The sequence below is a fragment of the Cervus elaphus genome, chromosome 17 (genome assembly GCF_910594005.1).
Source record: "Cervus elaphus chromosome 17, mCerEla1.1, whole genome shotgun sequence".
Classification (NCBI taxonomy): Eukaryota; Metazoa; Chordata; class Mammalia; order Artiodactyla; family Cervidae; genus Cervus; species Cervus elaphus.
This window is the reverse complement of record NC_057831.1, coordinates 34,527,529-34,554,656: the sequence shown is the minus strand read 5'-3', so window position 1 is coordinate 34,554,656 and position 27,128 is coordinate 34,527,529. Positions and strand designations below refer to the sequence as shown.

The 27,128-nt window shown below is 36.2% G+C and overlaps 1 protein-coding gene across 5 annotated transcripts in view; it reads left to right on the top strand.

Moving 5' to 3' along the window:
- The window catches only part of CCSER1 (coiled-coil serine rich protein 1), a 1,392,355-nt gene that overhangs the window by 752,925 nt on the left and 612,302 nt on the right, over positions 1 to 27,128 (top strand). For all 5 annotated transcript variants that reach the window (XM_043871183.1, XM_043871185.1, XM_043871184.1 and 2 more), the window contains one exon: positions 21,280 to 21,357. In XM_043871183.1, coding sequence (XP_043727118.1) covers positions 21,280 to 21,357 — 78 coding nt within the window. The remainder of the gene's footprint in view (positions 1 to 21,279; positions 21,358 to 27,128) is intronic.

Sequence of the window (27,128 nt, the reverse complement as noted above, 5' to 3'; positions counted from 1 at the left end):
CTAAATCACTGCTAGAGTGACTCGGGAAATCAAAGTGGAGAATGAAGCAAGGCCCCAGGAGCAATTGTAATTACATTTCAGATGATAGTAGCTTCCATTCTCTATGCTCATATCTGCTGTTCTTTTATTTTCTTGTTTTGTCTTCTGTCATTTGTTTTCCCAGAAAACAACTTTTGCTATTTCTCCTCTCTGCCCCACCGTAAACTTGACTATTGCTATCCCTAACTTTACTACTTTGAATATAAACAACACAGGAAAGAGTAACTCATTTTTCTTACTTCTTGTACCAAAATTGCCAGAAAAACAGCAAATTACCTTTCAAATCAGTGAACAATGATAGGATGATCATACTGTGCTAACTGGTAGCTCTGGCAATATCCTTGTGAGGAGAGTAACAACGAGTACTGATTAGAAAAGTACTGATTAGATGGTACTGCTACCATCTGAAAATTGAATGCATTCATGTAAACATTTTTTGTACTCTTAGCCCAATTCCTAGCATTATTTATGGAATCAGCAACATGACCCTCTCTTACAACTCATATCACCATATATGTGCTTGGATGTCTTAGTTGCCTCACTTTTTACTATGATTCACCCTTAATTCACCCTTTCTGTTGGTCTCCTATTCACTCCTGTTTGCAACTGAACCAACTTCTTCTGCAGTGTTCCCTATATCAGAAATGTGACCACCATCTAGCCTCCCAGTTTGCTCAGAACAGAAACTTGGAGTCAATCTGGCTTTACTCTTTCCTTAACTTACCTATACAATAAATTCCTAGCTTTCAAATCTATGTCTTATTTTGAGTCTGAAAAACATATAGAATTCTATTCCTCTTGCCAAAAGCACTTCTTCTAGACTACTATATTATTAATAACTTCAAGATTCTCTTCTTCTCACATCTTCCCTGCCATTTCCTTTTATTGTCATCCTGTAGAAGCCAGACTAAGGTTGGCTAAAGCCAATTGAATCATGTTTAGATTTAGTAGGAAACCACAGAAATATTTTACCATAAAAGCCAATACCTAGTAGAACCTGCAATCATCTGATGATAATATGTCTCTTGCTCATTGAGTTCTAGGCACATTGTACATTTTTTGTTTCTCAAAAAGTGCATATACTACTCTATGGAATCAAGATTGCTGGGAGAAATATCATTAACCTCAGATATGCAGATGACACCACCCTTATGGCAGAAAGTGAAGAGGAACTAAAGAGCCTCTTGATGAAGGTGAAAGAGGACAGTGAAAAAGCTGACTTAAAACTCAACATTCAAAAAACAAAGATCTTGGTATCCATTCCCATAACTTCATGGCAAATAGATGGAGAAACAATGGAAACAGTGAGAGACCATTTTCTTGGGCTCCAAAATCACTGCAGATGGTGACTGCAGTCATGAAATTAAAAGATGCTTGCTCCTTGGAAGAAAAGCTATGACAAACCTAGACAGTATATTAAAAAGCAGAGACATCACTTTGCCAACAAAGGTCTGTATAGTCAAAGCTATGGTTTTCCAGTAGTCATGTATAGATGTGAGAATCATACCATAAAAAAAGATGAGCACCAAAGAATTGATGCTTTTGAACTGTGGTGTTGAAGAAGTTGAAGAGGATCAAATGAGTCAATCTGAAAGGAAATCAATCCTGAATATTCATTGGAAGGACTGATGCTGAAGCTCCAGTACTTTGGCTACCTGATGAGAACTAACTCATTAGAGAAGACCCTGATGCTGGGAAAGATTAAAGGCAAAAAGAGAATGGGACGACAGAGGACAAGATGGTTTGATGGCATCACCAACTCAGTGGACATGAGTTTGAGCAAGCTCCGGGAGTTGGTGATGGACAAGGAAGCCTGACGTGCTGCAGTCCATGGGGTCACAAAGAGTCAGACACAACTGAGCCACTGAACTGAACTAACCCCATGAAACGCACACAAACACACATCCTTCATTATTTTTTCCAATCTTTTTCAAAAACAGTCACCTACTTACTGCCTGGATGTGTCCTTGTCCTATAGGTTTAACATGAAGTATCATTTTCTCAAATAACGTCTGCTGTATCTTCACATGTTAGATAAAGAGCATATTCATGTCATTCCCTCTCCTAGTAGTTCATTGCTTCCCATTATATATCACTTACCAAAACTTCTAATTTTTTACCTAGCGGTATGTTTCCTATTGAAGCCTATCTCCCCTATGAGCTGTAAGCCATGAAGGAGCAAGGATAGCAGTGTGGTGGTTGTTGTTGTTTTACCACTCTCTCTGTAACGAGAGCATTGCATTCAGTGCTGTCTACTTATCACTCTGTCTTTTTAAACTTTCTCCTAATTTTATTTATTAAAGTAGCAGTTTATAACATTACTTAAGTTATAAACATTACAAAACACTTCACATGTTTTGACTTTTGTATACACGACAGCATGCTCACCACCAAAAGTTTAGCTTTCATCCATCACCATACTCTTGACTTACTCATTCTGCCTTCCTCAGCCTTTCCTGTTTGGTAACCGCTATTCTGTTTCCTGACTCATTGGAAAAGACCCTGATGCTGGGAGGGATTGGGGGCAGGAGAAGAAGGGAACAACAGAGGATGAGATGGCTGGATGGCATCACCGACTCAATGGGCATGAGTTTGAGTAAACTCCAGGAGTTGGTGATGGACAGAGAGGCCTGGCGTGCTGCGATTCATGGAGTTGCAAAGAGTCGGACATGACTGAGCAACTGAACTGACTGACTGTGTTTCCTATATTTATGTGTTTGTTTTTAATTGGTTTGGTTGGTTGGTGGATTGACTTTTTTATTGACTTATGTATATGCATGGGTATAGACACACAATATAGGTATACATATATATATGCATATATATACACATGTATATTTATTTTTATTATTTTCCATTATAGGTTATTATAAGATATTGAATATAGTTCCTTATACTGTACCATAGGTCCTTGTCAGTAATGTATATCAGTTAATCCCAAATTTCCAATTTATCCTTCCCTCACTTTTCCCCTTTGGTAACCCCGTTTGTCTTCTATGTCGGTGAGTCTATTTCTGTTTGGTAAATATGTTCTTTTTGATCTTTTTTAGATTTCATATGTAAGTAATACTCTATGATATTTTCCTCTTTCTTTAAGACTTATTTCACTTAGTATGATAATCTCTAGGTTCATCCATATTACTGCAAATGACTTTTCATTCTTTTTATGGCCTAGTAGTATTCCATTGTATTTATATACATCTTCTTCATTCATTCATCTGTCAGTAGACATTTTGGTTGCCTCCATGTCTTGACTACTGTAAACAGAGGTGCAATGAACATTAGGGTGCATGTATCTTTTCAAATTAGCTTTCTCTGCATATGTGTCTTAAGAGTGGGGTTGTTGGATTGTGTGGGAACTCTATTTTTAGTTTTTTGAGGAATCTCCATATTGTTCCCAATAGTGTTTGTGCCAATTTACATCCTCACCAACAGTGTAGGAAGGTTCCCTTTTCAGCACACCCTCCAGCATTTATTATTTATATACTTTTTGATGATGACCATTTTGACTGATGTGCAGTGGCTTCTTATTATAGTTTTGATGTGTATGGTATTTCTCTAATAATTAGTAATGTTGAGCATCTTTTTATGTACCTGTTGGCCAACCTTGTATCTTCTTTGGAGAAGTGTCTATTTAGGTCTTCTGCCATTTTTTAAAATTTGGTTGTATGGTTTTTTGATATGGAGCTATATCAGCTGTATGTATATTTTGGAAATTAAGCCTTTGCTGTACTACATCAAACAGTACATTAAAAGGTTCATACATCTTGATCAAGGGAAATTTACCCAGGGATGCAAGTATTTTTTCAGTATCCTCAAATCAATTAGTATGATTCCGCACATTAATAAACTAAAGATTGAAAACCAGGAAAAGCTTTTGATAAAATTCAATGCCTATTTATGATTATTAAAAAAAAAAACAACTCTCCAGAAAGTGGGCTTAGGGAACCTACCTCAACATAATAAAGACCTAATATGACAGACCCACAGCTTACATCATACTCAATAGTGAAGAGCTGAAACATTCCCCCTGAGATCAAGAATAAGACAAGAATACCCATTCTTGCCACTTTTATTGAACATAATTTTGGAAGCCCTAGCACAGAAATCATAAGGAGAAGAAATAAAAGGAATCCAAATTGGAAAGGAGGAAGTAAAACTGTTACTATTTGCAGATTATGACATGATACTATTACACATAGAAGATACTATACATACTAGACCTCATTAATGAATTCAGTAAAGTTGCAGGATACAAAATTAACATACAGAAATCTATTGTTTATATATAGTGACAATGAAATATCATAAAAATTAAGGAAACATTCTCATTTGCCATTGCATTTAAAAATGTGCCTAGGAATAAACCTACATAAGAATGCAAAAACCTGTACTCCAAAAACTATAAGACAGTGAAAGAAATTGAGGATGATACAAACAAATGAAAAGATATACTCTAATCTTGGATTAGAATAATCAATATTGTTAAAATGACCATACTTCTGACGACAGTTTGTACATCAAATTACCAGTGGCATTTTTCACAAAATTAGGGAAAAAAATTGTTTAGTTTGTTAGTTTGTATGGAAACACAAAAGGCTGTGAATATCCAGGAGAATCTTGAGGATGAAGAATAGAACTAGAAAAATCAGGCTCCCTGATTTCAAATCATACAACAAAAGTACAGTAATCAAGAGTATGGCACTGGCACAAAAAAAAAAAGACAGAAAGATCAATGAAACAAGATAGAAACCCCAGAAATAAACTCAGGCACTTACAGTCAATCTGTGACAAATGAGGCAAGAATATATAGTGGAGAAAAGACAATCTATTCAATAAATGGTGCTGGGAAAACTGGACCAGCTACGTGTAGAAGAATGAAATCAGAATATTCTCTAACACCTAACACCATACACAAAAATCAACTCAAAATGGGTTAAAGATTTAAATATAATACTGGATGTTGTAAAACATCTAGAGGCAAACATTCACAGAGCACTCTTTAACATAAAGTGCGAGAGTGTTGTGTGTGTGTGTGTGTGATTTGTCTCCTAGAGTAATGGAAACATATTTCTTGCTAGAACCCTCACCTCTTCCACCAGCTGCACAGCTAGCAAAGTGGTGTTTTACTAAGGAGCTGGGCTCTAAAATGCCGTGTAGTGCACATTTAGCCAAAAACCCTGTAGAAATAGCTTTATTTCTAGATATAAAATATACAAAATAATATATATGAAAATTCTTATATTTCTTGAACTCATAGTTTGCATAAATATGCTATAATTACTGATGGATGAATTAATAAATTATAGCTATCCATTAAATATTTATTCAAATCAATTAAGCCCAGCTTACCATTTCTACATACTATTTCTGTTGAAAGATGAATAAGCAGATATCCAGAGCAGCTAAGTAGTTGGTGTAGTCACATACAATCCCTTCTTAGCAAACTTGTGCTGTTAGATTTGCTATAGATTTTGTCTTAGTAGATTTTGCTGTTCACAAATATGTTATGGGATTGTATTTTATTTTTACTTTTGTTTATTAGTATGTTGAAGGAAATTTGAAGGATAAGTCATTTTATGGTGTTTAGAATTACTTGAGTTTGCCAGTAATGTTTGATCTGTGTGTACAATGCGTCTGGTGAAGTGTGATTCATGGCATCCATTGTTTCCCAGCTGATTGTCAACCTGCAATGCTGTGCTGACTCTGCACTTCTTCAGCGATCTTCTTGTCTCCCTTATACTTATCTTTCTGGAATGCTGTCATCAGCATATTGCTGTTAATGAATGACCGCCTTGAGAAATTTTATGTCACTTCTCAGTTTATTATAAGAATTTTATCTACAAAAATTAAATCAATACCAACCATAAAGTAAAATGATCACAATTCCCCTTTTTGAAGAAAAGAAGCTCTTTTTAGAGCTTAGATTAGATTCCTTTAGATTTAGATTTCAAAACAGGAATCTAATTTTTAAACCATAATGATAAAGTCAGCAGAGTATTCTTTTATTCTGACCTTCTAAATAAAAATATCAAGCAAGGAAAAGTTAGAAGAATTTTTGTCATGCTTTCAAAGATGTCAGTCTCAATGTACAGGCAGTCACAGTTCTGTTCTATTGATATTTTTTTAAATAGGAACAATTCTCAAGGTTGAATTAAGGTTGTATTAGTCAACACTATTAAAAGTCCTAGAACTTCCCAGGAACTATATTCAAATTCCACTTTTACAAGTTGAATCTGTGTGTGTGTGTATGTGCATGTGTGAGAGAGAGCCTTAAAAGGGGCAATAAACAGCATCCTTCTTTGCCTTCCTAAATTCAGAACTAATTGCAAAATAAAGCATTTAGAGAGATTGAGTTAGAATATAATACAATCCAAATCTGGCTTGGAATGCAGCTATGTAAGCATCTAATACATTCTTAGGTGAACTGAAGTGCCCCACTGGAGTTGCTGAAAAAAATGCAGACCTCTCTCACAGGGCCAGAATCTGTAAGCTTGTGTCTGGACAAGCTGAGATTTCATCCTATAGACAGACCATGCCAGTAAGAAGGAGAGCAAGTTTGTTTACCCAAGGTCACCTACCAGTTTATGAATGGAGAGAAGTGAGTGAGAGGTAGGCAAAGAAGTCAGAAGGGTGCTTCTAGCAGAAGTCCCCTTGTGCAGATGGATCCAGGGGAATGCGGAGGGTCCCTTGATAATTATAAAGTGAGTTTTATAGACTGGGTGTGTTAATGAGGGAATGTTTGGAGTTGAAGTATCAAAAATATACTGGGCCTAATTTCCTATAGAAGTTGCTTCTACATTCATGTTTTCCCCTTAATCACCATTCATTGGAGGAATCACTTTATTTCTTACCCATGATATAAAATTCAAGAAAGAGTAAGGATAGAATATGTAAGGTTTCCTTGGGGGAAAAAAAATTTCTAATCTATTCATGAAAATATTTCTTACCTGTATCAGTTCTCTGAAACATATTTCATTTGTACCTATTCTTGAATGTCCTCACTTTTATCTTTTACTTCCTGTCCTCTCCCCCTTGATTTTCTCTTAAGAAATCTGTACAGCTTAGAATTACTAGGATAGCTCCTTAGTTCATATATCATTTCCAATATGTCCCTACTTAAATTTATATACCATACAAATGCCAGAAATTTTACTGAACTCGTCATGTCCCTAATATTAAATTCCCTATAACCAGTGCTTCTGCAGTATGTCAAGCTCACCAGATGGTCTCCGTTGAATCCTCTCAAACCTCATGCCTCATCTCTCATTTCCCTACTTCTTTATTTAAAAAAAAAAAAAGGATCCAACACCTAGAATGTGCCAAAAACTACATTAGACAGTGTGGTGTCAATATGGCTCTAAATAGATACGATCTTTGCTATTAGGAATTTATATGCTACTGCAGAAGACAGAACAAATACAGGCAAACAGCCAAATAAATGGAGTAATTGAAATGAATGACATGTAATTTTAAAAAAGAGAGATTAAAAGAGAATCACTTGGAGATGGGGATCTAATTTAAAGAAGAAATATCTAAGGCAGTAGAGGCACCTAATATGAAGATCATTTCCAGAGGGAGGAAATAGCATTTTAAACATTTAAGTGTGAAAAAAAAAATCAAGTGTGAAAAATCTTAGTTCACTCAAGCAACTGAAGGAAGATGAGTATGAGTCACTTTTCAAGGAGAAGACTGGAATGAGATGAAGTTAGAATAATAAATAAATGCCAGGAGAGCCAGGGCTGTATTAGTTTACTGACATTTTCTCTGTCCTTATATTTTTGACCCATTTTTGAAATATTTCAGTATAAAATAAACCCCTTTACTCTTTGCCCTTTTCTACAACTTTATCAAACTTTTCCTGAGGTAGGATAACCAAAAATCCGAAGCACCTAGAAACCAGTCAGCTGCTGACGTTTATGAGACTCGGGGTAAGAACACAAAAGGGGGACTCACAGAATGTAAATCTAAAGATTTAAATTATAAATCACACTTTAAAAACTGCTCAATAAAATAGTTCTAGCCTTGTAACTTGATAAGTATACCTTGCTAGTGACAGCTGCTTGCCCTCCTGCCGCTTCCCGATGACCGGCATGAAGACAATGTTGTGCTTCTCGGCCTTGAAGTTCATTGGCACGGAGCTAGCGGGCACGCCGATGCCCGTCTGGGCCATGTTCTTGGCCTCACGCTGCTTCTGCATGGCTTCGTAATGGAAGTCCTTCCTGCGCTCCGTGTGGGTGAGGAAAGATGACGGGTTAAGTCCGTCCTTAGTGTTAGAGTGGCCACCCAGCTCAGGCTGGGCAGACGCACCAGAGCCACCGACACAGCGGTGACGGAGGTGGACCGGCTTGCGTGAGCCTCGGTTCAGGGAACAGCGCTCCTCTCAGCCGCAGAAGACCGGGGAGCAGCCGCTGGCTAAGAAACTATGTGGAGGGGCTGAGAGACCAGACGAGTCTGTGTCCTGGAGCCCACAGCTGCCTGAACTCTTAACTCACTGTGGTTCGTGTGCTCAGAGCCTCCTCCAGGGGCCCCCGCTCACCGACACTGGAGGACACCGCCCTGTCCGTGATGTCAGGGGCCTTGTTGAACTTGTCCTTGACAGCCGGGGCGCCGGTTCTTGGTCCGAGAACGTGGACTTCCAGCCCAGGTACCACTTGGTGATCTCCTCGTAACGGGGGCCATTAGTCAGCCAGGAGCACAGCGCCTGCTGAGAGGAGGCACGTGAGAAGCGGGTGTCCACCGTGGCAACAAGTGGGAGCCCAGCTTCCGCTTGCTTGTCTGGGCCCCGGGCCTACAAGCTGGGGACACTTGCAGGGTTTCAGGGACTGAATGGGCTCAGCTCGGCAGTGAAGGGCCCCGTATGCAGACTCTGCGCCTTGGCCTCCCACCCACACCCCTGAGCCGCTCTGAGGATCAGGGATGATGCAGGTGGAGTTCTCCAGATTCCATGAGGCAAGTGTTCAATAAAGGAGGATTTCTCTGGTGGCTTAGACGGTAAAGCGTCTGCCTACAATGCGGGAGACCTGGGTCAGGAAGATCCTCTGGAAAAGGAAATGGCAACCCACTTCCTACTCTTGCCTGGAGAATCCCACGGACAGAGGAGAGTGGTAGGCTACAGTCCATGGGATTGCAAAGATCCTGACGTGACTGAGGGGCTTCACTTTCACTTTCTTTCACTTTAATGAGGCCCTTCAGAGCCTCATGACCCTCAGGAGGAATAACTGGGTCATGTCCTAAACCAGGCAGTGAATTCAAAGGTTCTGGAGTATGGTTGAAAGGGAAAACATGGCTTTGATTTTGTACACGGGGAAAGAATCCTCTCTCCGTGGACAGAAACATGGCAGGTGGATGGCCAGAATGGATTCTCTGATACAAATTTCTCTTATCTAAGTTGAAGGACAATACTGACCAGTGCAGCTATTAAGTATAGAGCTAATGCCAACCCTTCTTATCTAAATTCCAGTCTCTGTTGTTGAAAGTGGGTAGTGAGTACATAGGGATTCTCCCTACAGTTTATTAATGTTAGCAATTTTCTGTAACCAAAAAAGAAAATATTTTAATATCTTCTTGACAGTTCCAGGAAATTTTATGTTCTATGTGAAGAGGTTTAATTTGCTTGGTCACCATTTGTTTATAATCCTACTGATGTCTTTAGTGATACACCCTCATTAATGATGGGTAAAAATAATCAATGTGCTCTGTAATATTGCTTTTTCTTTCCTGAGTTTATCCTTGGACTTGGCATCATTAAATTCCAGTAACTTTCCTTGTATTTTTTTTCTTTATATTTAAATAATCTTATTGACCTTGACGGGCTTCCCAAGTGGTATAGTGGTAAAGATCTGCCTGCCAGTGCAGGAGAGGTGAGAGATGCAGTTTCAGTCCCCAGGTCAGGAAGATCCTCTGGAGTAGGAAATTTCATTCCACTCCAGAATTCTTGCCTGGAAAACTGCATGGACAGAGGCTACAGTCCTTGGGCTCGCAAAGGTTTGGACATGACTGAGCAACTGAGCATGCATATCCATTGACATTGAGCACCATCTTATAAAGGACTCCAAATTCTTTTTCATCCACCCAAATATAGTTTAAACTTGACTCAAATAATGTGAATTTTCTTATGTTGTATTACATTGCTTTAAATTTTAAAAGTTAGCTTTTCTCCTCTTATAGAGTGTCAATCTCAATCTTTCAATATTGTTTTTTCTTTCCCTGAACTTAATCTTTAGATCCATGATTTAGAATCTAAATTTAGGATTATACTGTTTTAAACAGTCTTTGTGGTGTTTTTATATTTTTAAGATATTCCTTTTCCTAATTCAAACCTATTTTTTGGAAAGCTTTCTTTTGCAACCTTTGGATAATAACACAGCCTCAGGTATGTGTTCATATAGTGGGGCTATAATCAAAACCATACTCCTCCTTGTGTAGGATTTGAACCCACCTGAACCTCAGATTGGGACTCAAACCCATGATCCATGATCCTTGAACTAGGAGGGGACTTGAACCTACTGTCTTTTAATTCAAACTACTCTCCTGGTGTCAGAACTTAAGCTCGGGTTCTTTCATTTTGTCACAGAAGGAATTCAGTGTGAGGCAAAGTGATAGGCAAAGAGTGAGTTTATTAGCAGAGCATGCTTGTGAGAGATACAAGTGGGCTGGCATGAAAGCACAGCAACCCCAGGAACCAAGGGGGCTACATTTATATAATCAAAGAAAAAATGGGGAAGGGAGAAGACCCTATTCTTCCTCATTCTTGAGCAGACATCAAGGATTAAATCATTGATTTCTCCTTCTACCTTATATGGTGTGTCCCAGGTAGCTGAGTGGTAAAACAACCTGCCTGTCAATGCAGCAGACACAGAAGATGCGATCTTAGTTTTTGGGTTGAGAAGATCCCCTGGTGTAGGAAATGGCAACCCAATCCATTACTCTTGCCTGGAAAATTCTGTGGACACATGAGCCTGGTGGACTCAGATCATGGGGTCTCAAAGACTTAACACGACTGAGCATGCACGCACTCCTCCTTTTTTTATCTTCTATGGTTTAACCAGGACTGTTGTGGCACTATTTAAATCATATGTGTATTATCAAAAGGGTGATAAAAAATACTAAAATATAGTAATTAATCTCAAGTTTTGAGTATTGGAGCTTCAACTTCAGCATCAGTCCTTCTGATGAATATTCAGGGTTTGTTTCCTTTTGGATTGACTGGTTTGATCTTGCACTCCAAGGGACTCTCAAGAGTCTTTTCCAACACCACAGTTCAAAAGCATCAATTCTTCAGCATTCAGCCTTCTTTATGGTCCAACTCTCATATCTACACATGACTACTGGAAAAACCATAGCTTTGACTATACAGACCTTTGTTGGCAAAGTGATGTCTCTGCTTTTTAATATGCTGCCAAGGTTTGTCATAGCTTCTTGTCCAAGGAGCAAGTGTCTTTTAATTTCATGGCTGCAGTCACCACCTGCAGTGATTTTGGAACCCAAGAAAAGAAAGTCTGTCACTGTTTTCATTGTTTCCCCATCCATTTGCCATAAAATGATGGGACCAGATTCTGTGATCTTCATTTATTGAATGTTGGATTTTAAGCCAGCCTTTTCATTCTCCTTTCACCTTCATCAAGAGGCTGTTTAGTTCCTCTTTGCTTTCTGCCATAAGGGTGGTGTCATCTGCATATCTGAAGTTGTTCATATTTCTCCTGGCAATCTTGATTCCAGCTTATGCTTCATTCAGCCCAAATTTTGCATGATGTACTCTGAATATAAGTTAAATAAGTAGGGTGACAGTATACAGCCTTGAGGTACTCCTTTCCTGATTTTGAACCAGACTGTTGTTCCATGTCTGTTTCTATCTGACCTTCTATCTATCTTGACCTATATACAGATTTCTCAGGAGAAAGGTAAGGTGGTCTGGTATTCCCATCTCTTTAAGAATTTTCCAGTTTGTTGTGACCCACACAGTCAAAGACTTTAGCATAGTCAATGAAGCAGAAGTGGATATTTTTTCTGGAATTCTCTTCCTTTTTCTGTGATCCAACAGATGTTGGCAATTTGATCTCTGATTCCTCTGCCTTTTCTAAATCCAGCTTGAACATCTGGAAGTTTTCAGTTCATGTACAGTTAAAGCCTGGCTTGGAGAATTTTGAGCATTACTTTGTTAGCATGTGAAATGAGTGCAATTATGAGGTAGTTTGAACATTCTTTGGCATTGCCTTTCTTTAGGATTGGAGTGATAACTGACCTTTTCCAGTCCTGTGGCCACTGCTGAGTTTTCCAAATTTGCTGGCATTTTGAGTGCAGCACTTTAACAGTGTCATCTTTTAGGATTTGAATAGCTCAACTGGAATTCCATCACCTCCACTAGCTTTGTTTGTACAGTTGCTTCGTAAGACCCACTTGACTTCACACTCCAGGATGTCTGGCTCTAGGTGAGTGATCACACCATCATGGTTATCTGGGTCTTGAAGATCTTTTTTTTTTTTTTTTATTGTTCTCTGTGTTAGTGCTACCTCTTCTTTATCTTCTGCTTTGTTAGGTCCGTACCGTTTTTGTCCTTTATTGAGCCTATCTTTGCATGAAATGTTCCCTTGGTATCTCCAATTTTCTTGAAGAGATCTCTAGTCTTTCCCATTCTATTGTTTTCCTCTATTTCTTTGTATTGTTCACTTAGTAAGGTTTTCTTATCTCTCCTTGCTATTCTTTGGAAGTCTGTATTCAGATGGATATATCTTTCCTTTTCTCCTTTGCCTTTCACTTCTCTTCTTTTCTTAGCAATCTGTAAGGGCTCCTCAGACAGCCAATTTGTCTTTTTTGCATTTCTTTTTCTTGGGGATAGTTTTGATCACTGCCTCCTGTACAATGTTATGAACATCCATCCATGGTTCTTCAGGTACTCTATCAGGTCTAATCCCTTGAATCTATATGTCACTCCCATTGTATAATCATAAAGGATTTAAGTCATACCTGAATGGTCTAGTGGTTTTCCCTACTTTCTTCAATTTAAGTGTGAATTTTGCAATAAGTATTTCATCATCTGAGCCACAGTCAGCTCCTAGTCTCCTTCTTGCTGACTGTTAAGAGCTCCTCCATCTTCAACTGCAAAGAATATAATCAGTCTGATTTCAGTATTGACCATCTGGTGATGTCCATATGTAGCGTTGTTCCTGGTGTTTTTGGAGGAAGGTGTTGGCTTCTGTTTTGGCATACAGAAATTCTACTCTTGTCTTGTTTTTTTAATTATCAGGATTTATGGCTTGAGTGTGTTTGGCACTTGGATATATCTGTCTCCCTTCAAGGTAGTGTAGGTTGTTGCTAGGGATTCTTTTCTTTCGTTGTCATTAACTTACAACAGTCTCCTTTAAATTTCATTCTGTCTCAGCATGTATACTATCTATGGTGAAACAGATCACCAGCCCAGGTGGGATGCATGAGACAAGTGCTCCGGCCTGGTGCACTGGGAAGACCCAGAGGAATCGGGTGGAGAGGGAGGTGGGAGGGGGGATCGGGATTGGGAATACATGTAAATCCATGGCTGATTCATATCAATGTATGACAAAACCCACTGGAAAAAAAAAATAATAAAAAAAAAGAAAAAAAAAAATTTCGTTCTGTCTTTAATACCCTAGTGGAATTAAACTGACTAATTATCCTAATCTATTCCTATCATAATCACAATTACATGTATTTCCTATACCAACCTTTGTTAATTTAATAAGAGTAAATTTCCTTTTTTGCATATTAATTTATTTGTAAATTTAATTTTTTATTTTGTATTGGGGTGTATTTGATTTACAATGTTGTGTTAGTTTCAGGTATATGGCAGAGTTGTTCAGTTATACACATATATGCACATCCAGTCCTTTTCAGATTCTTGCCCCATTTAGCTTATTAAAGAATATTGAGCAGAGTTTTCTATGGTATACAGTAAGTCCTTGTTGGTTTTCTACTTTATATTAGTAGTATGTAATGTTAATTCCAAATCCCTAATTTATCCTGCCTCCATGCCTTTCCAGTTTGGTAACCATAAATTTGTTTTTGAAGTTTCTCAATCTATTTTTGTTTTGTAGACAAATCCATGCATATCATTTTTTTTAGATTCCACATGTAAGTGATACCATGATAACTGTCTTTGTCTGAGTTACTTGACTCAGTATGATTATCTCTAGGTTTATCCATGTGACTGCAAATGGCCTTATTCCATTCTTTTCTTCTGATTAAAATTGTTGTGTTTGTGTGTATATACACACACACATATATATACATACATTGCATCTTCTTTCTTTATCTGTTCCTCTGTTGATGGGCATGCAGGTTTTTTCCATGTCTTGGCTATTGTAAATAATGCTGCAATGAACGTAGGAGTGCATGCAACTTTTTGAGTTATGATCTTCTTGGATATACACCCAGGAGTGGGATAGATGGGTTATATGGTAGTTCTAGTTTTAGTTTTTTAAAGAACTCCCATTCTACTCTCCATAGTGATTGTGCCAGTTTACATTCCCACCAACAATGGAGGAGGATTCTCTTTCCACCACACCCTCTCCATCATTTATAATTTGTGGACTTTATGATGATTGCCATTCTGACCAGTGTGAAGTCATTCTTCACTGTAGTTTTGATTTGCATTTCTCTAATAACAATGTTGACGTCTTTTCGTGTGCCTTTTGGCCATCTGTATGTCCTCTTTGGAGAAATGTCTATTTAGACCTTCTTCCCATTTCTTTGTTTACTTCATATTGAGCTATATGAGCTGTTTGTTAATTTTGTAGATTTATACTTGTCGGTCGCATTGTTTGGAAATACTTTCTTCCATTCTGTGTGTTGTCTTTTGGTCTTGCTTATGGTTCCCTTTGCTGTGAAAAGCCTTTGAGTTTAATTAGGCCCCATTTGATATTTTTATTTTTACTTTGACTCTTCTAGGAGGTGGATCCAAAGAGCTATTGTTGCAATATATGTCAAAGTATGTTCTGTCTATATTTTTCTATAGAAGCTTTATATTATCTGGTCTTACATTTATGTCTTTAATTCATTTTGGGTTTATTTTTGTGTATTGTGTTAGAAAATGTTCTAATATCACTCTTTTACATATACTTGCCCAGTTTTCCCAGCACCACTACGTGACGAGACTGACTTTTCTCCATTGTATGTTCCTGCCTTCTTTGTCATAAATTAATGGGCCATAAGTGGATTAATTTATTTCTGGGCTTTCTATCCTGTCCTGTTGATCTATATTCCCCTTTTGTGCCAATACCATACTATTTTGATTGCTCTAACTTTGTGATATAGTCTAAAGTCAGGGAGCCTGATTCCTCCATCTTTGTTTTTTCTTTCTTAAAATCGCTTTGGCTATTCAGTGTCTTTTGTGTTTCCATACAGATTGTAGAGTTTTTTTTTTTTTTTTTTTTTCCTAGTTTTTCTTAGCCTGATCCTTTGGTCATTATGTGCTGTCCTTTTTTGTCTCTTATGACAGGCTAATTTTAAAGTCTATTTTGCCTGATATGAGTATTGCTGTTCCAGCTTTCTTTTTGATTTCTGTTTTCACAGAACATCTTTTTCCATCTTTTTTCACTTTGAGTCTGTATATGTCCCAAGATCTGAAGTAGGTCTCTTGTAGACAGCATATATGTGGGTCTTGTTTTTTGTATCTGTTTAGCCTGTCTGTATCTTTTAGTTGGAGCATTTAATCCCTTTACACTTAAGGTAATTATTGAGATGTATGTCCTTATTGCCATTTTGTGTTTGGATCACTTTTTCTTTTGTGTGTGTGTATCTGTTATAGATTTTTGGCTTGTGATTCCCATGAGGTTTTGATAGACCAGTCTACATATTTAATATAGCAGCTAACAAGATTGTTTTCAGTTTCTGGTCTCTTAATTTCAAATGCATTTTCAATACAGTATGTCCCCTACATACACACCTTCAAGTTGCAAGCTTTCAAAGACGCGAATGTTTCTTTACGTGTCAAATCACGTAAGCTAGTTTGTATGTCTGGCATTCATGGTCATGTGCATGCACCCTCTACAAGTGTGCTGCTTTTGTGTCCTTTATTGCACAATACTGTGTAGAATACGGGACTACAGTATCTTTATTTCAAGCCCAGAATGTCCAGACGCAAGAGATAGACAGAATTAAATCTAGCAAGAAACCAGAGCTTGTGCCATCAATGTCAGGCATGAGTAGGATTGCAGCTTAGCCTCCATCTCCTGTCGCTGACAGTCCTTCAGCTCTAACATCTTCCACCTCTTCTCCCTCCTCCAATCAGCAGTTCTTCTTGCTTGTTCACTTGATGCCACTCCCTGTATGCCAGCTCTTGTACTATATTAGTGTACTTCTCAAGGTACTATACTGTAAGATTAAAGATGTACTCTTTATTTTTTGCTGCTTTTTATTTGTGTGAAAATCATTATAAACTTATCACAGTACAATGCTATATAGCTGATTATGTTAGTTGGGTACCTAAAATAACTTTGTGGGACTTAAGAGCAAACTGAACATATAAATTTGCTCTTAGAATGGAACTATTCGTATGTCAGGGTCTTACTGTATCCTGAATTTGTACTCACTTGACAGTTGTGGTTTTGATTCTGTGCTTGTTTGCGGATGATTTCTTACTTTTATTGTATGTTTGCCCTTACTGTTGATCTTTCACATTTGTGATGCTTCTGTTTCTAGCCATGGCCTTTCCTGTTTAGAGTCCTTTAGGAATTGTTGTAAAGCTGTTGTGATGTCAGATTGTCTTAACTTCACTTGCCTGTGCAGTTTTTTTTTTATTTCTCTATTGAATCTGAACAAGAGCCAAGTTTACTAGCTTTTTGATTATTTTATCTTTTTTTAAATCACATTTTCTCCTTCTCAATTCCTCCCCAATGACATGTGCTTGCATGTGCACATGTGAAAGTGCAAAAATACACATTTATCAATGGTACCTATTATACTTTTTTATGATCTATGACTGGCCAATGTATAAAACATACACCAGAAATGATTCTCACAGCTTAAGCAGAATATGCTTTTAGAATATCCTGCTTGAACTAATCCTATTTTTAAAGAACTTAATGCCATTCAACATTTAGTTTTCAGTTTGCTTTTTTACATCTTTCAATTTTGTGTTATAACTCTGTATAAACTTTATTGTTTTATTCCTGACTCATGTTCCAAATGCCTTGTTGGTTATAATAATGGGTATTTTGTGGAATCGCAGCTCTTAAAGGAAATAAGCTGATAAATCCTCAGTTCAGTTCTGTCACTCAGTTGTGTCCGACTCTTTGCGACCCCGTGGACTGCAGCATGCCAGGCTTCCCTGACCATCATCAATTCCCAGAGATTACTCAAACTCGTGTCCATCAAGTCAGTGCTGCCATCCAACCATCTCATCCTCTGTTGTCCCCTTCTCCTCTGGCCTTCAATCTTTCCCAGCATCAGGGTCTTTTCCAATGAGTCAGTTCTTCGCATCAGGTGGCCAAAGTATTGGAGTTTCAGCTTCAGCATCAGTCCTTCCAGTGAATATTCAGGACTGATTTCCTTTAGGATTGGCAGGTTGGAGCTCCTTGAAGTCCAGGGGACTCTCAAGAGTCTTTTCTGACTCCACAGTTCAAAAGCATCAATTCTTCAGCACTCAGCTTTCTTTATAGTCCAATTCTCACATCCATACGTGACTACTGGAAAAACCATAGCTTTGACTAGATGGACCTTTGTCGGCAAAGTAACGTCTCTGCTTTTTAATATGCTGTCTAGGTTGGTCATAACTTTTCTTCCAAGGAGTAAGTATCTTTTAATTTCATGACTGCAGTCACCATCTAGTGTACTTAAACTGTTTTTACAGTACAGCAGAATGACTTAGTGGAATCATTAGAGCATTTAGGCAGGATGAAGAGCAAAGGCAGTTTATATTTTCATACTAGCTGTATAGTGACTATGCATTTGGTATGTGTCCTTGTATATGTGAAGTGGAAGCAGCAATAACACTTGCAGCTTTTCCAGAGTCAGAATATCTTTTTAGAAAGGACACCAGATTTTAAAGAGAGATAAAGGTTTTCCAACTTGCCTCTTTCACTTAATAGCCTATGTGACCTTTAGCAACAATTTCAACTTACTAAGGACCAATTTCCTGTTTTTTTAAGAAGAGACAATAACATTGTACATTCTTGAGAGGATTCATATAAATTACTTGATGCCAGTGCTTGCCCTGTAACTATATTCTGTTAATGTAGTGGTAAACCTCACACAAAGAGTTGACTCACTGGAAAAGACTCTGATGCTGGGAGGGATTGAGGGCAGGAGGAGAAGGGGACAACAGAGGATAAGATGGCTGGATGGCGTCACTGACTCCATGGACATGAGTTTGAGTAAACTCTGGGAGTTTGTGATGGACAGGGAGGCCTGACGTGCTGTGATTCATGGGGTCGCAAAGAGTCTGACACGACTGAGCGACTGAACTGAACTGAACTGAAAGATTATAGAAGTAGAGGAAAGTGTGAATATAAATAACTACTTTGGCAAGTTTGTAAACTAAGTATGTTTTCTTTGGTTTATAAACATCATTTATGGTAGCTGATTTTAATATACAGATATTGTATTACTCTTGATGTTAGATGAGATTAATAAAAAATTTGGAGAGAAAACTGTTATATATTTTTATTCATATAGCAATATTCTGTACAATTCAACACCTCCACATATTCAAAAGTCATATAAGTCAGCAGTGTAAAATAATAAAAAAATACATAATAAAATTACTCTTTTTCATCCTATTTTGCTTACTTTTTCTACAGAATGTAATAGTTATTTGTTAATTCTATTTAATAAGCACATATTTTATGAATCAGAATTTTAAAAGGGTGTGTTTATAGTTTAATAAGCACAATTTAATAAATATTGGTACTTTCATTCCTCGGAAAGGACAACTTAAAGACAATTACCTGTTTTGTCTGTCTGGGGTTTCGTTACTTCTAAAATGTATCTGCCAAAAATTGAATTGTTTTAATACTCCTTTGTCCTTCTGAGAGAATCTGGAAGAAGAAATTGAGTTGTTTGCTTGCATAGAAAAATATTGAAAGAAAGCTACATTAAATCACATGCATGTGGGAATTAATTGATGGTCCAGAAAAATAAATTTTAATGTGCTTCAAATGTTTCTTTTCTCCAGGTTGCTTCCTTCTAATTCTTTTATATAAGGTGAAAGGAAGTATTGAAATAAGTTCTGTGGTAATTTAATTAAAATATTTGGCCTTTCATTTCGTTTCCAAAATTATATTTGAAAAATTAAAATAAACCTAAAATCCTTTGATATAGAATTCTATGCTCTCTGTCATGGACTTGATTTGCCACAGTCTCATTTCTTTCTATGGTCCCTTTCATTGTCTCTCCTTAGGCAAGTTTGAACTAGTAGCTGTTTATATGTATATCTTTGTCAGGGTCTTGCTCACTTCTAAATATTTACAAATGTCATTGCCTGAGAGAGACCCCGTATCACTTCCACTCCAAGTGGCTAATTTTTTTCCAAACAACCATTCAGTGACAGCAAATGTTATTGGTTCCTTACATGTTACTACTTTTTTGTTCTCTCCCAACATTCTAATAGGAGTCTAAATAAACACAACTTGATAATTCTCATTTTAAATGTATATTGGAAAAAGTGGCCACATTTTCTCTTATCCTCTTCAAAAAATGAAAACCATCCCTTTACATATTACGTCTTAGATTATCTAATCTCCATTTCACTGTTGTCTGAATAGCAGCTCTAGAAGTTTTGTAAGAAGAAAGTTAGAAAGTTTGGCCATTAATAATCCATAAAGTATTTTTTAATACATATCAGTGTCAAATTATGTTTACCTAAATTATGTATTTTGTTAACCAACTTGGATAACTTGCATATCTTAGGAAGGATTTAAGGGAAAGAGAGAGTGTTCACTTTTAAGTGAATTTAATTTAAGGAAAAGAGTATTTCTTAAGAAGAGGGAAAGGAAGAGAAAGGGAGCAGTAACCTGAGGGGAGAAGGGGAGGAGAGGAAACGTTAGTTTTGTGTATTGTTAGTGAGGTTTGTGATGACTCCTATCTCTTCCTGGAAAAAAATTAAATGATGAGTTATATCAGTTTTTATCATTAAAATATTATACAGCTATTTTATTGACCAAGTAAAGAAAACAAAATTCTCCTTTAAATCGACTTAAGACAAAGGCAGAATCTAGTGGAATCACATGAACTTCTTGGGAAACCCAAGTTAAACTTTATAACTTAAACTTTGTAGACTGAAGTGTTCATTGAAATGGGTGGTAATCGTAGTAAAAAACCCCAAGATGAGGTGTGATCATGTGAGTCCAGCACTCCCAGCGGTGCTAGACACAGAGTGAACACTTTATAATAAATATGCAAAGATACTTTTTACTCTAAGTGACACATTTAATAAGAAGACCACAGCCAGAGGCCCAGTCACTGTGAGTGTGTGCATGCTAGGTCTCTTCAGTCATGTCCAACTCTTTTTTTGCAACGATACGGACTGTAGCCCGCCAGTCTCCCAGTCCATGAGATTCTCCAGGCAAGAATACTGGAGTGAGTTGCCATTTACTCCTCCAAAGGATCTTCTTGACCCAGGGACTGGACTGAATCTCTTGTGTCTCCTGCACTGGGAGGTGGGGGAAGCCAATCATATTAGTAGACCAGAATTAGTACATTTGCATTCGAGATAGGAAATCCCAAACTTTGTTCATGTGTTATATCTCTTAATTATAACAGGGTTGGATTCATGTAGGCTCCCCTAAATGGCAGATTCCTAAATCTGTAGATTTTGGAAGGAGAGAATTAGAAGCAATAAATAATTAAAATATACAAAGTGGAATAGGATGGTATTTACTGAAAATGTTTTGAATCTTAAATGTAAACAGTCTGAAACTATATCAGTAAAATCCTCTCAATTTAATTAAAAGAAAACACAGTAGCTTATAGAAAACTTAGCATAATTAATACCGGATTTAAGCAAAGCGTATCTCTAGCATTCAGCCATGATTCTGACTTAGTGGTTCCTGTATTAAAAGAAAAGATGCCAAAGATGATGTTATTATGACCTGAAAATGAAACCTCTGCATGTTCAAATTGATAAGTAAAGCACCACCACAGCAAAATACATGCACAATCATGAATTGTACAGTAATCAAATTTTAATAGGGGGGGAATATTAGTGTAGAAGCACATGACTTACAAAAGAAAAATGTGTTTTGATTTTGCTCTTTTTTTTTTCTGCAGGAAAAAGTTCAGCACTTACAGAAGGCGTTTGCTTCGAGAGTAGATAAATCCACACAAACTGAACTTCTAGGCTATGATGTAAGTAGCTATATAAAACCATTTTTATCTTTTTTATTGGTATTCAAACCTCCACAGCTTATTTACTTCTATTGCTGCTGTGTCCATGCATTGATTTAATAGGATTTAGTGGTACACCATTCATCTTTTGCTCTTAAATAATCCCCAAATACCTTCTGGAACTGAAAAAGATAATTACAGACACTGACTAGCATACCAATGTCTTATTAATTTCTTTAAACCAACATCTTTAATACAGCCTTCTGAATTAGTGAATTTGCAGACATGTACAAGAGACGTATTAGAATACTAAGACAATTTATTTTTAAGAAAGTACTGATTTATTTATTAACAGCTTAATAAAGTTATTATATTTGCAATCACCAAGAGCCAAGCACATCATTTTTTATATTCTGGCACATAAAAGGGAGCACAACTTTGCAGAGAAATTTACAGTACTATTTTAGTTCTTGGGCTTTGGTGTGGGCTGCGGAAAGTAATTTAATTGAAAGTTAGCATTTTTTTTCCTTCATGTGAAATATTTGTTGAACTGTCAAAATAGGATTGTAAAACGTGTTTTAATACAAGATGACTTCCAGGAACACTAAATGACTTCAGAAAACTTTGATTCAAATATCTACTTAAAGCTATGAAATTTTCACTTTGCCTAAGTTCACAACTTTAAATTTTTTTTCGATAAAACATAAATGAGTTATCTTCTTTATGTTGAACCTAACATTTGTGAGAACACTCTTCTTTTTAAAAAAAGTTTAATAATATTCTTTTTACTACTCTATTGGCAAGTAGTAATAGAATAGAAATACTTTTAGATTTCATGAAGGGGTTTAATGATAAAATGTCAGCCTATCTGCATGTTCTTATGTTTATAACAAACATGGATGTTCCTTTTAAGTTGCCTTTCAAAGTACATTAACATAGGTAACATAAAGCTCTCTGTCTCTATTTGGAAATAAACCAAAGTTTTGAATTTCAGCTAAAATGGTTTTCAGATACTTATGTGCATTATTTTTTAATTAAAAAACATTAAAAGCTATCCCTTTCTGTTGAGTTATTCTCTTACATTCATTTCAGGTTTATTCTTAGTACCTTAAATATTCTAGATGTCAATATTCTGACTATAATACTTCTTCACTTCCAATGCTTTGATATTTAAATGATAATGTTTCAGATATTTAAAAGTAAATGTTTTTAGTAAGTTCAGATATGCTTTAGTGCACTAATTCAATATTTATCTGTTTAAGAGAAGTTATTGTTTAATTTTTTTTTCCAGTATGTATTATTTGTGCTTAGGTCTTTGAGATATAAAACCAGTATGCATTTTACAATTAATAATCCTATGTTTTTAAATCTGTGAGTCAGAGAGTTGTCCAATAAGAACAATAAATTCATAGTCCGCATTAAATCTTATTTCACCATAAATTCATTCAACCCAGGAGCTGCAAGTAAACAGAATTCACCTATTTCAGTGCCCTCAATTTTCAAACAAGTTGACTGAGTTCCAGAAAAGTGAAGTCACTTGTTCACTAATGCATGTTCTTTGTGGAAATCTAGTCTTTTAAAAAGTAGTGATTATTCTTATAACAAGGAAAAAGTAAGTACTTATGCATTTGCACTCATATTTCATTTTACTCAATTTAAGAGACTGATGTTTAGCAGACTAAATTCTAAATTTCTAAATGACTGAATGTAACTATAGAATGTAACCCTCTTAGATCTATAGCACTATTGGTGACGGTGAGAAACGACCCCTAAGACATGAATGGTACCTGTGCGGAGGTAGCTAAGTGTAGCTACTAGATATTCCTTATGCATTTGAATGCCTGTCTATGCCCCATACTTTTCTTGTTTTTACAAAATGTCTTATCTCAATGGTATTTAATTCTCCAAACATATAAATAAAAATTAAAGCCATGATCATAGTTAGTTCTTCATCATACCTATCTTATCTGACAATGAGAGCTTAATGTATTTTACTAGATAAAAGTAATATTAAAGAATAATTTCTTAGTAGTGAGTCCTTAAAGGATCCCCTTGTACAAGTTTCTGATATGATTTGGGTAGTTGTTAACATAGAATAATGTTCTAAAGATTTCATATTTTGTACTTCTGGTGATATATTTTAGGACATAAGCATCAGAATCAGCAAATTACCAATGATACGCATGCAGAACCTTCTACCAGTAACTGGATGTAACTGTCATAATAGATTTTGAGGCAATTGGTATTTAAAAAAAAAATTGGGATGGGAATTATTTTAAATAAAACAAGTAAAGCATTTTAAATCTGCTGAGTTGTTAACTATTTGAAATATTATTCATTAGTGTAACTTTTTCATGACAAATATATTTTCTATAATTTTCAATACCTGTTTATAATTTTTTATATTCTTGTATGCAGTAAGAATAATTTGTTATCTTTGATATTTGCTCACATTTTCTCAGGAAATATAATTTGATCTTTATCACAAGTGTGTATGTATACATATACACACACACCTACATACATTCTGTTTGAAATTTGCAATAGTATTTGTGAGAAAAAAAATCTTGTAGAAATCTTGCATATTATGGATGATGTTTTCACCTCTTTCTTTTTAAAGCTGTCAATATTAGCCACAAATTGTTCTTTACTGATCTTTATGGATCATGTTTCAGTGACATGAATGTCAGAATATAAGAGACTACAGTATCTATTAATATAATATCCTTGTGAAGATAGTTGTTACTACACATTTTGCTTAAGATGGGAAATAGAATCCCCAGAAGATATTAATTATAATGAATACTGTTAAAAGAAATTTCCAAAAATTCACTACAGTGATTAAGTTCAAAGGTTTGTACAATAAACAACTTCTAGCCTGCCACAGATTTATCAAGAGTCTTAAAACTAATGTTAAAGTACAACATGCTCTGATTTCTAATGCAAATGACAAGAATTATTTAAAAATAATTTCAGAGTGTCTCAGCAAAGGCCTATAAACACAATAGTTCTTATGATGAGGGAGATTGTTAAATAAATGATGACTGTGTCTTAAATAATCAATGCCAATTTAACCTCTTTCACCCTCCTCTGTCTGCACAGGCTTAGTTTATTGAAAGATCAAAAAATAATTTCTTAGGTGTCAGTTGTGTTATTAAAACAGGATGGAAGATGAATAGATGTAGTCAGGTAGCAATGTTGTCGATTACAAGATTATGTTAAGAGGTAGGCAAGATTCTTCTGATTACATCAGCTGTATAAATAGATACTTCAACAAAGCACATATGCTGCCTATAAAAATTTTATAGTTTGAACTACTGCAAATAACATTTTGGTTAAAGCAATTGAGAATGAATGACCAAAATGCTACAGTGAAATTTTATTTTCTGACAGAATATTCAGATCCTTTAATTAATTTGACACCATTATGGACAATTTTTTAACTTCCTTTTGTTGTTCTACAGAAGATTGTCATTTTCAAAGTGACTGATTAACTTTAGGTGTAAATTTTCCTTTCAGTTACTTCCTAAACTTGACTCAGAACAGTCACAGTGTCTTGAGATTGCTCTTTTAGGCAGAAACACTGAAATTTTAAGGTCTTCCACTCATTGGCATATATTTTACACTTATACTTAAAACAAGTGTTTAGTTGAACTAGGAATGTTTTGTTCATACTTTAAGAGTTTTACAGTTACCAGGTATTTCATCAGGTATTATTATTCATCACTGTTATTCTAAATATTATTAATAGTTTGTATGTGGCTATTTTAAAATCAGCTGAATTGTGGTTTCACACATATTATGTCTCAGTCATGCAGGAGTGAAGCATAAATCAGTATGGAAATGTATGCTCACACCTCTGTGTGTTCTGCAGATATTTTAATACATTTCCAAGGGTGGGACTTCTTTTATAAACACAGCTTTCTACTTAACTAGTTGCATTATGAATACAGATTTTGAAAAACTCAATGCAATCACCTGTGTATTTGCAATCTATGCTATTTTTCTCATGTTTAATTTTGCAGGCCCTCCTGGCACAGTTAGTAGTGGGGAATTCTAACAAATATGAAAATAGTTCATAAAGTAAGGAATAAGAGTAATTAGTTTTTACAGTAATTGTTTTATTAGCTATTAGAGCAGGAGAGTATTTTGTGTTCAGTTCAGTTCAGTCGCTCAGTCGTGTCCGACTCTTTGCGACCCCATTACACTAATACATTATGTCAGCTTATGTGTTAAGCCCGGGCTTCCCAGGTAGCTCAGAAGGTATCTGGTCTTCTGACTGCAATGCAGGAGACCAGTGTTAAATCCCTGGATCAGGAAGATCCCCTGGAGAAGGAAATAGCAACCCACTCCAGTATTCTTGCCTGGAAAGATCCTGTGGATGGAAGAGACTAGCAGGCTACTGTCTATCAGATCACAAAGAGTGGGAGACAGCTTAGTCACTAACACTTTCATCGGTTAAGTCCAATTCTAAGAATTGAATAACTATTGATTAGGCTGTCTCATCCGACTGTTAATAAAGTGTAGTTTCTTAAATCTGTTTTAGACCCATCCGTTGCTATCATCTTCCTTAGATTCAATACTTATCATGATCATGCCTCAATGTGATCCAGTATTTAGTAAAGGAGTGCCTTCCCCCAATGTGCTTCATTCTTTAATATTTACTTAGCTCAGGTATTTATGTTGATTTTTAGAAATAAAAAAAAAATCGGGTTTAAAGCTGAATGATATATTCCAGGTTTTCAGGTTTTTTTTAAGGTTTTCAAAATAGCATTTAATACTTAAAAGTTAACATGTGCATAACAGAAAGCCAAAAACATAGAAGCAAAAAACAAAGTCATTCATTCGTAATCACAAGCAGTTTACCATTTGATGTGTCCTTCTGGGTCTCATTTGTGTATTTCTTTTGAACTCCAATTTTTATATTACATTAAAGGCAATTTTCAGACAAGAACATTGATGAAAACACTGGAAACAACATCTGCCACAATTGTTTGCTAATTAATGGAGGAATCACAGCTTACCTAATGGTAACATTCTAAGGGTATCACTTCTGAAAATCCATGCATGTATTCATTCAACAAATATTGATAAGTGCTTCCTGGAAGCCAGGCCTTCTTCTGTGTGCTTGAGATACATCCTTTAACCAAACAAATAATCCCTCAGGGAGTTTGCATCTCATTATTATATTTAAAACAAAAAATTAAATATAATAAATAAGCAAAGTATATGGTATGTTAGAAGCTCCTAAGTGTAATGTAAAAGAGAAAAAAACACGGAAAAAATAATTGTGAATGTAGGGGTGTGGTCAGGGTTATGATCAGAAATTTTATATAGAGTGATCTGGACAGATCTGAGGGTAACAGATCTTTGTGAGACTTGAAGGAGGTGAGGTGAAAATCACCATTTTTTAGCCAGAAATCCTTTTGTGATGTGCTTCTTGAAACCTATTGAAGACCCTCAATCAGAACAAATTGATCTATCTTGGCTCCATGGGTAAGAATAATTGGCTTCATTTAGGGGCCCTCTATTATTAAAATAGGCTTTAAACCCCAGAATCAGACCCAGTGTACCAAGCGACTCACATGAGGGGAACCCAGGCCACCCGAGGGAACAGCCTGCTGAGCCTCTTAAGATCATATTCACTTACATAGGCACTGAGAAAAAAGCTGGGTAAAATCAAGTTCAATAAGTAAATTACATTTGCTTTTCTTCTTTTTTTTCGCTTGCATTGTCTCCACCCTCTACTCTGTCTGTGTACCACTATTCTTCAGCCCAGGCAGTGCTAACTC